General features: G+C 35.6%; 1 protein-coding gene across 2 annotated transcripts in view; it reads right to left on the bottom strand.

The window, feature by feature from the left end:
• UTP18 (UTP18 small subunit processome component) overlaps positions 1-18,260 on the bottom strand; it is a 36,793-nt gene that overhangs the window by 12,435 nt on the left and 6,098 nt on the right. For both annotated transcript variants that reach the window (XR_014019273.1, XM_081270628.1), the window contains exons 3-10: positions 17,531-17,629; positions 12,525-12,592; positions 8,817-8,905; positions 6,803-6,928; positions 6,528-6,702; positions 3,590-3,690; positions 3,244-3,334; positions 2,037-2,160 (exon numbers count right to left, since the gene is read on the bottom strand). Coding sequence is in view for 1 of the 2 variants with exons in the window: in XM_081270628.1 (XP_081126754.1) it covers positions 2,037-2,160; positions 3,244-3,334; positions 3,590-3,690; positions 6,528-6,702; positions 6,803-6,928; positions 8,817-8,905; positions 12,525-12,592; positions 17,531-17,629 (873 nt within the window). In the remaining variant the exon portion in view is untranslated. The remainder of the gene's footprint in view (positions 1-2,036; positions 2,161-3,243; positions 3,335-3,589; positions 3,691-6,527; positions 6,703-6,802; positions 6,929-8,816; positions 8,906-12,524; positions 12,593-17,530; positions 17,630-18,260) is intronic.

Consider the following 18,260-nt stretch of genomic DNA (forward strand, 5'->3'; position numbering starts at 1 on the left):
GTAATGTTGTGAACAACCAATAAAAAAAATAAAAATAAATTTTAAAAAAAAAGAAAGCATCAATGAAGTCAGGACATGGAGTAAGAAGAGGTGACAGTAACAGATGGGCTATAAGATCAAAGAAGTAAAATGTCCCAGTAGAGGCCAGAGTGGAAGGTTTCCACCCCAGCACTAGGAAACAGAGGAAGAAAGGCAGGCAGTCACATGATCCAACTTCTTCTGCCTCTGCCTGGCTCCTCCTGCAACAGCAACTCTCCCTACCTTCCTGATGTCATCAACAACTTCTCTAACAAGGGTTAAAGACCTTCTTTATATGTTCCATAATAAGTATCTGATAATGGTCTTTGGCTAAGCCTATCAGAATCCAATTATGCTAAAAGGCAATTAAAATTAAATTTGTTTAAACTACTAGTATTAGATTCTTTCCTGTTCAGACCTTTCAATGGGAAATTAATAAAAAGTGACACATAAAGGAAAGGGCAAGAACCAGAAAAAGGTTAACTATACTGACTTCACAAATTTAAAAGGAAGTCATTTCTTTTTCTTTTTCTTTTTTTAGTTGTAGATGGACACAATATCTTTATTTTTATTTACTTATTTTTATGTGGTGCGGAGGATCAAAGGGCCTCACACATGTGAGGCAAGCGCTCTACCACTGAGCTATAACCCCAGCCCTAAAAGGAGGTCATTTTTGTGCAATTATCCTTGCCCCACATAGAGGCAAAAGGAGTTCTGCTTAAAATTATTTATATTAGTTTTAAACACTAGTCTTCATTTTAAAACTTTATTCCCAGATCTGCTAATCATGAATTGGTGCCATGGTGCACACTACTTTGGCAAATATTTGTCTAGAGTTGAGATTTATCCTGCTACAGGTTTGGCATAGGATGACTAAGAGTAACAAAGGAAAGAAGAGAACCCAACCAGAGTACCTCAACGCCAAGTAACCATCACTATCCTACCACCTACGCACATCCACAGGATGCTGGCCTGGTCTCCAAGTTCCACAGCCTTGTTCTACTTGCATGTCCTCCCAGGCCTCAAGGTAGCTTACCAGTTTTCAAATGGTGGCAGGGATAATATATAAGCAGTTTCCTCAATTTTAAGGAGTGAAGTGAACATAGAGAGTATGCTGTTTTTGCACATTCAGACCCACTTGACTTCCCAACATAGGCAGGATTTAACTAAAACCTCTTGATGGCTCAATTGTGTTCAATCTAAGAAAGATTTTTTTAAAAAATACTGCTTCTCAAAATTACAGAACCATAGACGTCAATTAGTAGTTTGGTAAGTTAGTTTAGAACCACTGGTAAGTATCCAATGTCTTCCTCTTCCATCCTGAACCTTTAGAATCAAGTAGGAGAATTAAGCCATCAAAAGATAATAACCCAGGTAATAACCATTTTTTTCTAGTAATGACACAATGATATGTGTTTAAGTAATATTTTTTAAGTTTCTATAATACTAACAAATGAAATTTTCAAATAACATGTTTTTGGTTTATACTAAAGGAAAATATGCTAAATCTTTAACACTAAAATCCAAAGTTGACTATTTCTACCTCACCAATGGCAATAATATTAGAAAAATGTGATGTGATCAAATGGGCATTTCAAATATAGAAAACTATACAATAATTTAAGGCAATGTAGCACTTTCTTTGCTAACAAGCTGATAAACTGTTTATATTAGTTTTAAACACTAGTCTTCATTATAAGTATTAAAACTGCATGAAAGGACTGAAGTTATGGATCAGTGGTACAGTGCCTGTCTAGTACATGTGAGGCACTAGATTCGATCCTCAGTATCACATAAAAATAAAATAAATCAAATAAAGGTATTGTGTCTATCCACACTAAAAAAAAAAAAAACCCACATGAAGATAATGCAAAGCAAAAGTCTGACCTGAGATGACTTATTTCCTACTAGTGAGTAGATGTACACAGAACTCCTAATTCCCCACTGAGTATATTCAATCCCTAAGCAGTTTCTCATTAGCACAATGTGATTCAGGTTTCACAAAACTCTTTACTCACCCACAAGCCACATATTGTCCATTCCTCGATGTAGCGATGCTTAATCCACGTAAACTGCCTTCATCAACAAATCTGTTAAGGCATTTCCTAGAGTTCACATCCCAAACATAAACTTCTCCATCCTCTGAATGAAAGAGCCAAAGAAGGGTTTGATTAATTTTAAGTAAAATTGAAAGGCAACTGAACTGACCACTCTTAGGCTCTCTTTAATAGGGTAAGAACTACAAATAAAAACCCATGATGACCTCTCCTCCTGCCACTAGAAACCCAGACTAAAAATATTTCTTATACATTCACATACATAGAAAAAACATTATTCATTTAAACAGGTTATCTTTTGGTTTAAAGTGGATGATCACGAATTCTATGTTTCAACTAAGCTTTCAGAAAAAGTTTATGTATTCTACTTAGATAAATTACTGGAACAAAAACATGAAGGGGGGAAAAAACATTAATCAACAGACATTAGAGTACCTAATACATAAGGCTAGGTGATACAGATACCAAATTTTTTTGATGGAGGAAAAAAATTAAGAATGAAGTGACCCAGATCACAAAGAATTTATAACTTAATTATGCTACCACTTAAATGATAGGAATGATACACATGAGTAACAAGCATAAATAATTTAAAGAAATTATAATTATGCAGGCAAGATAAAAAGAATATTAAATATAAGAGACCACAAATATTTTCATGATAGAAATGGCCATCTAATGGCCAAAATTAGTCCTTATTCTTTATTTCTCTTTCCCATAGCTCTTGATATTGGTGACCACCCTCTTCTCTGTCGCTGTACATTTCTATAATGACCCCTACAACCACATCAAAGATGGTTCTCCTCTCTCTCTCTTCATCCCTCCCTTTTCTGAAGGTACTGTTTCAAAGTTTGCCCTACTATAGGTATTCTTTTTGTCACAATGAGAAATCAGTGAATTTTACTGTTTTACTATTTCTTTGACAAAATTTTCCAGGCTGGAATAAGGGTGTAGATTAAGCAGAAGTAAATAGATTAGCCCTGCATACTAAATGGCTAATCCCTCACTATGACTAGGTTAGAGAAAAGGCAAATGCCAACAAAAATTAATTTCCAAAACTAAACATGATTTTCTTACTAAAACAAGAAAACTGAAAAGGAACATTTTGGGGGATAATTTGAAACATAAACACATCCAAAGCTTCTCTTGTATCGTCAATATAACTTACCAGAAGAGGTATATATTTTCTTACTATCTGAAGAGAACGTGGATGCTGAAACCCCTCCATTAATCTTCATGCTACCAATTAGTTCTTTGGTCTAAAAAAATAAATACTGATTATCAACTGTTACAAGGTATGTGGAAGGACCATACTGTATAGAACAAAAGCAATCTAGTCTGTTATTTTCTAGATCCTACTTGTTTTTCCTATCCTACAGTTTCCCCAAACTGCCTACAATTTCTCCCAAAGTTGTTCTACTTCAGATGCAGATTTAAGAACACACTGAGTTAAGGTTCAAGACTGTTCTTACACTAATGTCTAATCCAAGAAACAAGCAACAACAATGGTTCACCTTCATTGATAGCAAATGAGAATATCCAGCAACACCATTTATGAGCAAGAAGGAGCCATCTGGGGAGACTTCAAATCTCCTCACTCTTTTTTCTTTCAAACCTAAAAAAGGAAGATAAATTGATTTAATGAGATTTTTATATGATTTTCAATAAAGATATATCCTACTGACAAATTCTTTCCTTTTAAAATGTCTAAGTTTTGCAAATTAAGTGAACCCCAGGCTTAGATTCTAAATAAATCTAACCTCATGGATCACCAATAAGGACCCAATAAATAAGGTCACTACGAACACTACGAAGTACTTGGCAAACTTCTTTTTTGTCTTGTTTAGCATTCAATATTTTAATTGCAGGCCAGAAATTCAGCTCTCCAACAATAAACCTATCGACTAACTTTCCAAATGAAAGTAGCGATATCTTTAATTAACTAAACAGATAAAATCCTATTTTGTCTCAAAGTTCAACACCAGAAGGGAATACACTGCCATCAGAGGCAGACAAAAAACATCTATTAACTATTTTCTCGCCACCTACTAAGCATTCTATGATGAACAGGAGTATAATCATTAACTTTGTGGGTCCAAAAAAAAAAAAAAAAATCAATGTGTCAGTGTATTCAAGAACTGGTTAGTTTCTCAAGATGGGGATTCATATAACCAAGTCACAGGAGATAAGTATATAATCCAGAGTCAGTTTATTCATTTACAAAGGGACATGTCCCTTTTTCCATGCCTGAAACATTCAGTAACTATATCAGAATGCTTAGAGTCAAGTTACTCACTAAAAAGCTGCCTAATGAAAAAAATACACTGTGGCTCATGGGTAGAGTACTCACTCCCCTAGCATGTGTAGCATGTGCGAGGCCTTGGGTTGAATCCTCAGCAACACATAAAAATAAATAAAGGTATTAAAAAAAAAAAAAGAATAAATACAACCAGGGCTGGGGCTGGGGCTCAGTGGCCGAGTGCCTGCCTGGCATGTGTGAGGCACTGGATTCGATTCTCAGCACCACGTATCAATAAATAAAATAAAGGCCCATTGACAAGTAAAAAAATATTAAAAAAAAAAAAAGAATACAACCAATTATCTCCAAGAAATGGAAGGTATACCAAGGGAGAAGAAGTAGAAGAGGCTTTTCTCTATATACTCATTTGTATATATTAGACTTTGCACAACAGGAACAACTGCCCAGTCAAAGAAAATTTAATTTAAGTTGCTACATTAAAATATTGAATTGAGAAAAAGGATTTAGAAAAATGTAGTGAAGCACTGTACCCCTACAGGAAAATGCTGGTTAAGTTTACTACAGGCCATTTCTAGCCACAGGTCATGAACCCTGACAAGGTTAATGGAATGAACCATTTGCATCAATCCTATGTTCTTCATTTTTCAAACTACTATTTATGACAACCAGGAGTTTGCATACATATAAGAAGGCTTTCATATCCTAATTAGTTGGCAATTTCCCAATAAATGTCTAATTTCTTGAGCTCACAGTTTTATACAGCTAGTGATTTAGAGCAGTGGTAGAGCGCTTGCCTAGCATGCATGAGGCTGTGGGTTTGACATGGCACCACCAAAAAAAAAAAAAAAAAAAAAGCATGATTTTATAATGATGAAAGGCTGAGAATAGTGCTCAATAATATACCACCACAAAGAGAAATATATTTATCATTACTATCATTATTACCAAGCTATGTTTACTGAAGGTAGAGAAAAAGGAAAAATATCAGGAAGAAAAGATGAATGCCAAGTCCAAAAAGCAGCTACAGACTTCATACACTTCAGATATCCACCAGATCCAGAGTAAGGTCACTAACCAAAACTTAGCTAAACCTCAATGTACTCTGCTAGAGGATGCAAGACAAGGATGGTCCAAAATCCATTCCTTTGATTAGTGAAGTAATATGTAAAACTAATAACTACTGCACATTATTTTCTATTTCAATATGAGGAGTGGGTTTAAATTTTTTCCACGTACAGTCCATGAACCAGCAGCGCCTAAGAGCTACTGGAAATGAAGAATCAGACACACCTCAGACCTACAGAATCACAGCTGCAACTTAACAGGACTGCCAGGTGATTCACATGCTCACTGACTTTGGCTTAAAGCACAGTTAGGTAAACGGAACCTACAGGATCATTAAAGGTGTGAGAAAATAGGAGAGAGTGGCAACAATGAAAATAAACATCATAAATGTTTCTGAAGTTGGCTGTAATTCATTTTCAGCCACTAATAGGAAAACACTTAAAGAAAGCTACTTTTGTCCTTTTACAGCTACACATGCTTTTTAACAGGGAGACTGCCAGTGAGCTATGGCCTATGCCAATGCTATATCCCAAGATTTATTATGCTAACCCAGCCAACCTCATTATAATGGTTTTGGTTCCCAAAGGAATCATTACGTGTCACTATATTTTGTGGCAATACAGGTAGGAGAATACAGGAAAAGAATGGATAAGGTAGAAGTTAGATAAATCTTCACCTGATGTTTATTTTTATGTAGTTACTTCTGAAGACTGATCTACCTCCAAAATAGTGCTTTATTCTGCTAATCAAAATTTATAATAAGCACCAGAATTAAAGGATATACAAATTTCCTATCAGAGAAGTAAAACAATGTGTCCAAGGAAGTGGATTCCAGGTTTTCTTGCTCCCTGTTTCAAGCTCTTTCTGCTACCTCAATTGCTAACTTTACAACCACATATCTACAACTACTTTTCTTGTCTAGGGAAAGGTGTATATCTGCAAATTAAGATTTTTACATAAGTGTTCAGTAACTAAGTTAGTTCACTTGTTTAATTCAAACATATTAGCACAATGACATTTTCCCAATACTAAAGAAAAAAAATGAAAAAGTAGTTGTGAATACCATTAAATCAACTCAGCTTGGGCAGGGAATGAATGGAAGGCAGCGTGTTCAACAACAATCTTACCTCTCACTTGATGCACAGGAATTAACTTTCCAGCTATCATATCATAGACATAAAGAACCTTGCTGTGAATACTTGTGGCTAAAACTTCTTCTCCATTAGCACTAAAACAAGCCTTAAAGATTGGAAACTTGTCCAAATAAATGCTCTGGATTTTAGGATTTGTTTTGCCATCAACCTAGAAGGAAGCACAAAATGTTTATTTTGGCTATTTCTACGGACTCTGTATGCTGGTAGTAAACATTTTTCATGACAAGTCTCCATTCTAAAATGCATACCTGAAACAGAGACACGGCATTATCCAACCCTGCGACCATCACAACCTGTGCGTGAGGATGGAACTGCACTGACGAGATCCGAGCAGTGGTAGGCCGTTCAGCATTAGCAGGCTGGCAGTTCTTTATCTAAAGAAAAACAAAGCTGGAATTTTATCAGTCCAAATCAGTTAATATCATTTAGAGCATGAAGAAAAACATAAAGAAATAGTTTATAAATCAGAACAACTAGAATGGTAACCAAAAGATCACAGCTCCGGCACCAACTAGCAAGTCACTTCACAAGAATCCAACCTTCACCATCTTTCAAATTAAGAGATTAAATCACCAAATGTCTAGATTTAAACTTTAAAGCATTAGCATACTATCATTCAAGATACATTCATTTAAGTTAGGAGATTTTCACTTCTGGAGAAATTTTACTTAAAACTACTGTTCTGGTATCTCTGTATCGATAGCACAAGTGTAAGAGGCACCATGCAATTGTCCCCACAGCTCTATGGTTGGCACAGACTGCTTTATGTTCTCCTCCCAGGGTACCTGGTTGCTAGTTTAAAGTGATGGTAATCTCATGAATCACTGGGACTATTTTCAGGTACTGCTTCTGGCTTTACAGGTTTTTTTCCCCTGCATCAAAAATTCAATTAAAAACAAAGCTGGGTTGGGGATATACCTCAGTTGGTAGAGTGCTTCCTCGAATACACATGGCCCTGGGTTCAATCCCCAGTACTACCACCAAAACAAAACAAAACAACAATGCAAATCAGGTATGGTGGTGCACACTTGTAATCCCAGCAACTTGAGAGGTACAGGGAGGAGGAGTGCATTGCAATTGAAGGCCAGCCTGGGCAACTTAGTGAGACCCTGTCTCAAAATAAAAAATTAAAATAAAAATGGTTGGAGATGTAGCTCAGGAATAGAACACGTGTGTTCTCAAAATGAAAATAAAGAAGTGCTGGGGATATAGTTCAGTGGTGGAGCATCCCTGTGTTCAATCTCTAGTACCCACCCCCACCACCTCCAAACAAACAAACAACAACAACAAAAAAAAAACCTAAAGCAAGTAGCATGTGTATATTTGTTTTGTTTGTGAATACTGAATTAAATTTTTATATGAACTACATTTTCAATGGAGTTGAATGTATCCTATGAGGAGCTGAATGAACTGACCTCATAAGATGGGAAGCAGCAGAATCTGTCTCCTAGTAATTTACCATGATAATTCCCTTGCCCCATCTAAATACACATGCTGTATTATAGGGAAATATTTATGTCATAAGAAGGTCTATTAATTTGACACATATTTAACTGAATCACTGTTCTGGGTAGGTTCTTGGTTACCACAAAGAACCAGCTAGATACAGTGATGAGTTAAAAAATAAATAGTATAGGCCACTTTAGATAGTCATTTCTGAGGTTACATTTGAGCAGAAAATTAAGAATGAGCAGGCCACTAGCAGTGCTTGAAGGACAGACAGACAGAGCAAGAGCAAACGTTCAAAGGCTTTTCTTGCCTCAGCATGTGTAAGAAACAGAAAAGGCCTGCATGGCACAAGTAGGGAATTAGGGAAAAGAGGTCTAAGATGAAGCTGATGATGTGAACAGAAGTGGGATCACAAAGGGCAGCGTAGGCTACAATAGGAATTCAGAAGGTTTCAAAAGCAATGAAAAGTGACATGACCAGATATTTTATTTTTAAAAGCTCTCTCAGGCTACTATATGAAGAATGGTTTAAAAAGAAGTCAAGTGGAAGGGGCAAGATCAGTCAACTACAAAGACACTGCAGTAGGTCAGGTGAAAGATGACAGCAGTATGGAAGCTGCTGCCAATGGAAATAAAATACAAAAGGAAAAGTCAAATAGGATTCCTAGAACTACTTGAGACATAATTTAGCATCTCTTAGGACAGTAAGTACACTTAATCCCACATATAATAGGAACCCATACATCTGTACTAGGAGGCAAACTGAATTTCAGAGGTAAATAACTGGATAGGTCCCAACTTTATAGACTCTCACCTTCAAGATTCCTCTTGGAAGAGAAGTTGATGTGGATATGAAATTCCCAGTCCTGTGCAACAGATCATCTTCATCCTCTTCACTTTCATCTAAGTTGAACAAACCCACAAAGCTGATCTTGAGAATCAACAAGATGGTCCATCACCTACCCCAAACTTCTATATTTCCAATTTCAACTCTCTCCAGCCTCCCAATCTTGATCACTTTTTTAAAGCCACAATTGACAAAAGCAAAACACATCTTAAAGAAAAGGGAAAAGATGACACAGTATGCAATATAGTTAAAATCAAAGCTTTACTGGAATGAAAGACTAACACACACACACTAAACTAACTAAACTAACTAAAGATGAAGTGAAATAAGTTTAAACAAAGCCAGCATTTAATTTAAAAAGAGCAACTCGTAATTATAGCAAAAATTACCAATAAGGTTGACAGCAGACCTAGCCTAATGACACACATGAAAAAGAACTAGAAAAAATTTCATTTTACTAAAAGATCAATGTCACAAACTCGCTATCAGAACTTCAAAGAGCTAACAGGGCTGTTTTTCCCCTAGATATTACTGATGATTCTAGTATGGAGCAGAAAGAAGCTGGGCAAACTTTTTAAACACTTATGGAGCTAAAAAAGCTAACAATACTAGAAAGCCCTCTAGTTTCTCAAGCAGATCTGAATTAGGGCCACCAAAAGAATACACATGGAATTGGGAGTGAAATAAGAAAAATAAGAAAATCTTCCAGGAAATGAAATCCAGCTTTATATCTTCGTAATTCCTCAATGAAACTATATGCTCTGGGACTACTCATGTGGCCTGCCCAATTACCTACTCAGGAGCAAATATGGAAACCATCACCCTAGACCTAATTAATCCACATGAATTTTTATATATAAGGTCCAGCACTCAATGAAATGTAACCAAACCAATACTGATGAAATAACTTGCTTGGGCACGATGGCACATGCTTATAATCCCAACAATTCCAAAGGCTAAGGCAGGAGGATTGCAAGTTACAGCTAGACCTCTCTTAACTTGGAGAGACTCCCAGCAACTAAGCAAGACCCTATCTCAAAAAATAAAAAGGTCTGGGGACGTAGATGAGTGGTAAAATATCCCTAGGTTCAACCCCCAGTACAATAAAAAGAAAAAAAAAAATGAATAAGATAACTTGACTGCAAATGAAAAGGGAAAACAGACAATTCCCATAGGTAGTCTAGACAATGAAGTTGGCAGACATAAACCTCAAAGAATTCTGAATTGACATATTCTTATACGTATATAAGAATAATGAAAAACAATATTCAGAATTGAACCAAACAATTAGAACATTTTTATAAAAAGACCCTAATGGAAATTCTAGAATTAAAACATGAAGTTATTTAAATTTAACCCTGAACGGATGTTTTTAACAGTGTATCAAAATTAGTTGAAGAGAGAATAAGTGATCTGGAAAATGGATCAAAAAAAAATCCATACTATAAAGTATAGGGGAAAAAAAAGAAAATACAGAAAACATTTAACAAACATGCAAACTGTCAACTGGAGGGAAGGGGAAGGGTTTAAAATTAAAACAATGATAATAACAAAACAATCCTTAGTACTAACAAATTTTGGAGCTGTGTGATGTTACTTTTGTTGTTCTATTTGAAGGGGAGGACTTCTCTTTTAAAAAACTCAATTCTGCATTTAAAAATACATTGGAGAGAATTGTGAAGCTGGGTTCTTGTCACCATTCTGCTAATAAGTATGCTGTGGGCAAGTCACTTATCTCTTTGAAGCTCTCTCATCTGTAAAAATGAAGGTGGGTTTAGGCTAGAATATCCCAGATGGTAACAGACTGGCAACTACTGACTTTCTGTTTACTTTTTCCCGTGCACAAAGCCAAACAAAACTTCCTGGCATCCCTCAAAGTTAATGTAACCTGATGATATAGTTTCAGAAAAAAAAAAAAAAATGTAGGCAAAAGTATCATAAAACCTTTCAGGTAAAGCCAATAATAAACCTCCTCTGGGGAGTCAACTTATGTCAACACCTTGGACAGTTTCAAAAGGAAGACCCACCCAGAAACAGCAGACCCTTCAATTTGGGTCCCTTCTCACAAGCCCAATTTGATGTGCAAAAAAAAAAAAAAAAAAACCAACCAAAACACAGGAAAAACCTTTTATTTGATTAAACTGCTGGGAGCTGAATGATTTACTGTTTCAACAGGTAGCACATCCTTATATCTATAATTACACAGATCTAAAAGGTTGGTGATTTATAAATGCAACATTCTAAAATGCATAATAAAAACACGTTTCATACAGGAGGATAGGTCTAGAGTACTGACCTAGAGTCTACAAGCATGTCATAAAAATGGCTAAGGGAACAAGGGATGTTTAACATGTTAAAAACAAAACAAAACAAAAATAACTTAGACATTTCTCAAATAAAAGAGCTTTATAAGATTAAAATTATGAGAGCTTATGTAATCCATATATGTTCAAAAGGTAGGACTAGAGTTGTTGGAAGATGAGTCTCAAAACAAATAAATAAATAAATAAACAGTTCCAAAAGAAAAACAGTCTAGTAACAAGTACAACATTATTTCATATATTTAAGCAGAGGATAATATCATAGAAAAGATTCTTGAAGTGGATGAAATCAAACTATATCACTAATATTTCCTTCAACCTCTAAGAGCATCTGATTAGAAACAAGGTTATTTTTCCTCTCAGACTGAACTTTCCAACAAAATTATACAAAATACTCACTCCCTGACTTAAAGACTGCAAGGGCTGATGGGGGTGGGAAGAAGTGGGTAGAGGTGGTGACAATCAAACAGCACTTGTTAGATAACAAGGACGCTAAGGAAGGCACTCCTATACTATGTGGGAAGATATATATTCTAGACTTCCTGAAGCATTTCAAAGGTTAATTACAAGACTAAAATTTATAACTTGAAACACAGAAACCAAATTGTGGCTAAGCCATCTGTATTTATAATATCTAAACTCAAAGGACATTAAATACCAGAAGACAATAATGATACGAGCCAACTTTAAAAACTAGAGTGGAAACCAGGTTTTTATGATCAATCATCTGGGCTTAATCTGACATGTACTTCATAAAAGACAAGAATATTACTTGTTTTTCCTTAATCCTATGCCATAATGCAACATAGCTCTATTGAGAAAGAAACAAAATTCATCTACCCTTTATTTTCCTTACAGTGCAGAACATACTATCTTGAATATCCTTTAATCTTAAGTGCTTGGAACCAGAAGTGTTTTGGATTAGACTTTGGAATATTTGCATATGCATAATGAGCTATTTTGGGAATGGAACCCAAGTCTAAACATGAAATTCACTTATGCTTCTTATACCCCTTATACACATAACCTGAAGGTAATTTTATATAATATTTTTAATAATTTTGTTCATGAATAAATTTCATGGTGTGGAGTTTTTCACTTGTGGCATCATGTTGGTACTCAAAAAGTTTCAGATTCTGAAGCAATTCAAATTCGAGTCAGGGATGCTCAACTTGTATTAAATCTTCCACTATTAAAAAAGGCTTCCCTCAGAGAAATGGTAGACTTCAAAACCAAATATTTTTTTTCAAAAAAGTTCTACTTGAAACACTAGTTTCTAAGGAACCTAAGAAAGCTCAAATAATAACAGAATAGGCAAAGAGACTTATTTACTAACAAAGCTATCAACACTCACCATCTGAAGATGTTTTCCGCTTATTAGTCTCTGCCCAGGCAGGTACTCCTCCCATCGCATGCTGAAATCTAAGCAAAAATACTTTTTAAAAAAATATTGTGAGGGCTAGGGTTGGCTCAGCAGTAGAACGCTCACCTAGCATGAGCGAGGCCCTGGGTTCAATCCTCAGCACCACATAAAAATAAATTAATTAATTAAAAATATTTATCCAACTACAACTAAAAAATAAATATTAAAAAAAATATTGTGGGGTTGGGGATGTGGCTCAAGTGGTAGTGTGCTCGTCTAGCATGCGTGAGGCACTGGGTTCAATTCTCAGCACCACATAAATGTAAAATACAGATATTGTGTCCACCTAAAAAAAAAAAAACTAAAAAAATTAAATAGTTTTTAAAAATATATATTGTGATAATCACTGTATATTCATTGAGCTTGATACATTTAAAAACTAGTTTAGAGCACCCCTGAGAGAACATACAGACTTTCTTCCACAGAAGTTACTACCATCAAAAACAGAAGTTATCTTTACTCACAAGGAACAGTCTCACACTGCTTATTTTGAAACTTGAAGGAACCTCTCCCCACCTCAACTAGCAGATACAGGACACCTGGATACCTATTTGTTGTTAATTTATGTCTAGTCATATGACTATTGCTCATTTCAAAACATCTTAAGTGTCAGGACTAATTAAAGAAGTTATAATACCAATGTATGTAACTGAACAAGTCTGAAAGAAAATGACCAGATTGGTAAGAATATAAAAAACTTCATCTCATATCATTAAAATAAAATGCGAGCATTTTCCTCTATTATAAAGTAAGCTTTAAGAGAAGCATGAGGATGAACACTGAAAAAAAGAGAAGCATGCTGGCTGTATTCTGAACAACTAGTAAGGGAAAGAGGACAAAAAGTCATTGCAACTTTTTAATGCAGAAAAACAAACTAGCCCAAACTAAGCCAAGTAGCCATAAAAAAAACAAAACAAAACAAAAAAAAAAAAAAACTATTTTCAGAAAATACAGAAAAGGCAGCACAGAACTGTGATTCTTGAAAGAAGGAAGATAAACAAGGTGAGCCCTACCAATACCAGGAATTTTCCCCTGATGGCATTTAAATTTGGGGAGGTGGGGTGAGTCAAATCCCCAGCCCTGTTTTGTATTTTATTTAGAGACAGGGTCTCACTGAGTTGCTAAGCACCTCGCTTTTGCTGAGGCTGGCTTTGAACTCAGGATCCTCCTGCCTCAGTCTCCAGAGCCACTGGGATTACAGGTATACACCACAATGTCTGGCCTTTGATGGCATTTAAGACCCTGGCACAGAATCAAGAAAAAGGACTGACTTGAAAGAAGCTACTCTGAAAAGAGCGAGAGAAAGAGCTTGGGAAATCTGCATAAAAGTCCAATGACAACTCTTCTGAATACTAAGCTCCACACTGATAAGATGAGCTTCATGAGGTCAGGCAAAGAAGTACAAAGGAGCTAAGTCACACAGAACCAACGGCCAGACATTCAAGTTGCAACCAGCTAGAGGGAAAGTCCTTACTCAACACTCAGCTTTCAGCAGATATCCCAGAAAGACCATACCTTAGTAGAGGGACTAAACCAGCCAAGAGTAAGCACCTCCCCCTAGACCTGCTTAAAAACAAATCTTGAAAGAATCAAAGTGATTTGTAAGCCAATTAAATGCCTGCCAAGACAAATAGCAAAAAATAACACAGCCCAGAATTCAACTTGCTATACATTCAATAAAGAAAAACATGAACTATAACAGAAGAAAATCAGACAATAGAAATAGAAATAACAGACATGACAGATTAGCACTCAAGAATAGCACTCAGGGGCTGGGGATGTGGCTCAAGCGGTAGCGCTCGCCTGGTGTGCGTGCGGCCCGGGTTCAATCCTCAGCACCACATACCAACAAAGATGTTGTGTCCGCCGAGAACTAAAAAATAAATATTAAAAATTCTCTCTCTCTCTCTCCTCTCTCTCTCTTTAAAAAAAAAAAAAAGAAGAATAGCACTCAAAGATTTTAAAATATAAATAATATATCAAAGCATTTAAAGGAAGTATGAACTATAATAAACTATCATATAAAGTAAAATAGAAAGGTTTCAAGCTGAAACTATCCTCTAAAGCTAAAAAAACAATATCTGAAATAATAAATTTGCCAAATGAGTTTAACAGATTCAAAAGACTACATGCTGTATCATCTCATTTATAGGACATTCTGTAAAAGGCAAATCTATAAGGTCAGAAAACAGATCACTGTTTGTCAGGAGCTAATAACACTGTAAGTAGAGGAGAGAGGGTTGACTACAAAGGAGTATTTGACACCTCTGGGTGTGACAGCTATGTTATATATATTGATTCCCTACCTTAACTGTGATAGTGCTTAAATGACTGAACATACTTAACAAATTCTATGTTATACTGTAGATTATGCATCAATAAACCTACTTTAAAAAAACAGTATGCATGAAGCCCTGCAATAAGTGAAAAAAAGATTCTGCAGTGTGCCAAGTGTGGGGTCCCTAGACAGTGATATGGCCAGCCCTGAAGAAGCTCTAGGCCAGAAATTACTGCCCCCAGGAGTGGAGCCCCATGAAGTATTCAACACAGTGCCAAATGCAAAGGACCAGATTAGCTGGCCCCAGCAGTCTACAGTGCAAAGGGTAGGCAAATGGGGCAGTCAGACCTGCAAACAGCCATCTGGAGACCTTCAGGGGAAAGAGTGGGCCTATTTCTGTTCTTACTTCTTTTACTCATTCTTTCAACCCTTAAACATATTCATTTTAAAAATCTGTTTCAAACTGCCATCTCCCAAAAAAGGGATGATAATGCAAAGAACCTCTAAGAACATAAAATAATGTAAAGCTTTTTAATTTTTATTTTTTTTTAATTTGTTAAGCTTGAGTTGGAAGTATCAAAATCATTATTTTAAAAAATGTATACATCCTAGCTCTAGTCAACTTTTAAAGAGCCTAGAAACAATAAAATCCTCATAACATTAACTATACTCTAGATATGATTTCCCACTGAAAGGAAGCAGGGTTCCTGGGAAAACAGGCTGATTCAGGGCAGGGAAAGGACAAAGTAAACCTAGAATATCTTTGAAGCCAGAAAGGATAGGAAATATGAACACAAGAGCCAACTACGAAGGGCTCCTCCATAGGCCAGATCTGGAAAATTAGAGCAAAGACCTATGACAATAATTGATTATAACACACCGAATAAATAAAACCCCATGAATCCAAAAGAAAATCAGTGAAATCCCGAGGGGAGGGGAGAGGGGACTTCTTTTCAAAAGATCAAAAGAAGGCCCACCATTAAGAAGAATGAGAAACAGAGTAAAGACCATAATTTGTAAACTAAGTACACTAATACTTGCAAACAGATAACTGGACAAAACAAGACACACAATATAGCTCAAAATGTCTAAAACCAAATCACAAAGACCCATACATTCCAAAATAAAACCACAAGCAGTTAACAATATGCAGACTTCTAATAACTTGTCTGGCTTAAAAATTCTGAACAATCCCTACTCAAGACCATAATTATTATATTAACTTCTACCCTAAATTTATCCCTATGGCTAACCTCAGGCCCAAATTCCATAAACATCCTGCCGGAATTCCGTCACAGACACTGAGACTCTCAAAATGGTGCTTTCTCCTGTTCAGCAAACTTAATAAAAAACAACTCCATGTGATCAAAAGGCTTCTGTTATCATCTATGTATGAGCATTTCAACAATAGACACAGAAAAAAAAACACCATTTTGCTACCCTTAATGAAATAACTACTTCAGGCAATAATAATTATCAATGTTTTAGACCCTTAGGTGAGTTTCTGGGTTCATTCAATGCCCAAGAACCTCACATATTATTCGCTAATTGGAAAAATGAGGTTAAGACTTTCAAAACAAAGCTATCTAGTGGTACAAAACCCGCAGTGATAATGCTTTGCATTATTGGTGATGCAAATAATACAAATATTAGTAATATCAGTAACAGTACACATCACCTTAACAAGATTCCTGCAAAAATGTTTCAGAAACCCAGATAATGGAAGATCTCCACAATGAAAAAAATAATCAGACTGGGGAGGAGAAAATGGGAAGTTAACTGATTAATGGATATAGGATGATGAAAACATTTGGAAACCACAATGAAGAGATCATTGTACAATATTGTGAATATACTAAGTGACACTAAATTGTGCACTTTAAAATGGTTACATTTCTTAAAACTAAAACAATAAAATAGTTACATTTATGTGAACTTCATCCTCAATGAAAAGTCAGAAAATGAGACTCTGAGACATTCTACAAAACATGCCTCAACATTAAAAACAAAACAGTATCATGGGGGAAAAAAAACCCTAAAAGATGGAATATACTGGTTTAGGTTAAGAGAGATTTAAGAGATGTCAAGTCAAAATATAATGTATGAGCTTCATGAGAACTGAAGAAATTAATACTGGTTGTCATTAACTATTAATTTCCTTAGGTGTAGCAATAATATGGTGACTATGAAGAAAAATCTCTTTAAACTTACGTGATGCACACTGAGGAAACTGGGGGCAAAGTGCTGCCTTATCTGCAGCTTATTTTCAAATAGACTGGGAAAACACACACCAAATACATAATACAAATATGGCAAATTTGTTTGAAAAATCAGTGTACAAGGTTAACAGGTGTTTAAATACAATACTGTCACAAAGAGATGGTTTATTATATAAAAATCAACAAGCAAGTTAACAATATTATTACTGATTATGTTTAGATGATAGCATTTCAAGTTTTCTTTCAAATTTTCTTTGCATCTGTTGCATTCCCATCCCCCAATACTGACAAGTAATCACTGCTTCCAACAGCAATGCTCCTACTGTTTCATAATGGAAATGTGACTATTGAAGAAATTATTATAGTCAAAGATGGAACAAACCCCAAATAAAATGCTGATTACATACTTCTTGATAAATCATATGAAAAAGGACACTTACTCTTCTTTCAGTCTCTTCTGAAGTTTATCTTTTGAAAGTTTACTTTCAGTTGCATTTTTCATCATATCTTTCCGAAACCGATTGTTCACCATGTCAACCCTATAAAACACAGAATGACATATTATAAACAATTTTAAGAGTCATTATAAACTGGTGCTGCCTTTAGCATTTTGAGAAAACACTAAATGGAATTTGTAAGATGGATTCGTAAGATGCAGAACATCACGCATATATTTTTCTCCATTCTTCCTCCTTTGACATCTTCAATATTTTAAATCATCTAGCTTACCCTATGGAGAGCTGGAATTTCAGAAAACTCTTCACGTCTTCTCTACATACATATACCATTCTCTAAAATAAATCCCAGGTAAGTGTACAAAGAGTTAAGTGTACAAAAAGCAAATCTTAAAATACCATGAAGGAGCTGCACACGGTAACATATGCCTATAACTCTAGCAACTCCAGAGGCTGAGGCAGGAAGACAGCAAGCTTGACACCAACCTCAGCAACTTATAGACCCTGTCTCAAAATTTTATTTATGGGATGTAGCTCAGTGGTAGAGTGCCCCTGGGTTCAATTCCCAGTACAAAAAAAAAAAAAAATACTATCAAGGAAAAATATAGGCAAACGTCTATCTTTCTGATAAAGAACATTTTACTATTAAAACAAACAGTAAGGGGCTAGAGTTTTAGCTCAGTGGTAGAGCACTTGCCTAGCACCTATGAGGCAT

This window comes from Spermophilus citellus, assembly GCF_964194105.1.
Source record: "Spermophilus citellus genome assembly, chromosome: 17".
Lineage (NCBI taxonomy): Eukaryota > Metazoa > Chordata > Mammalia > Rodentia > Sciuridae > Spermophilus > Spermophilus citellus.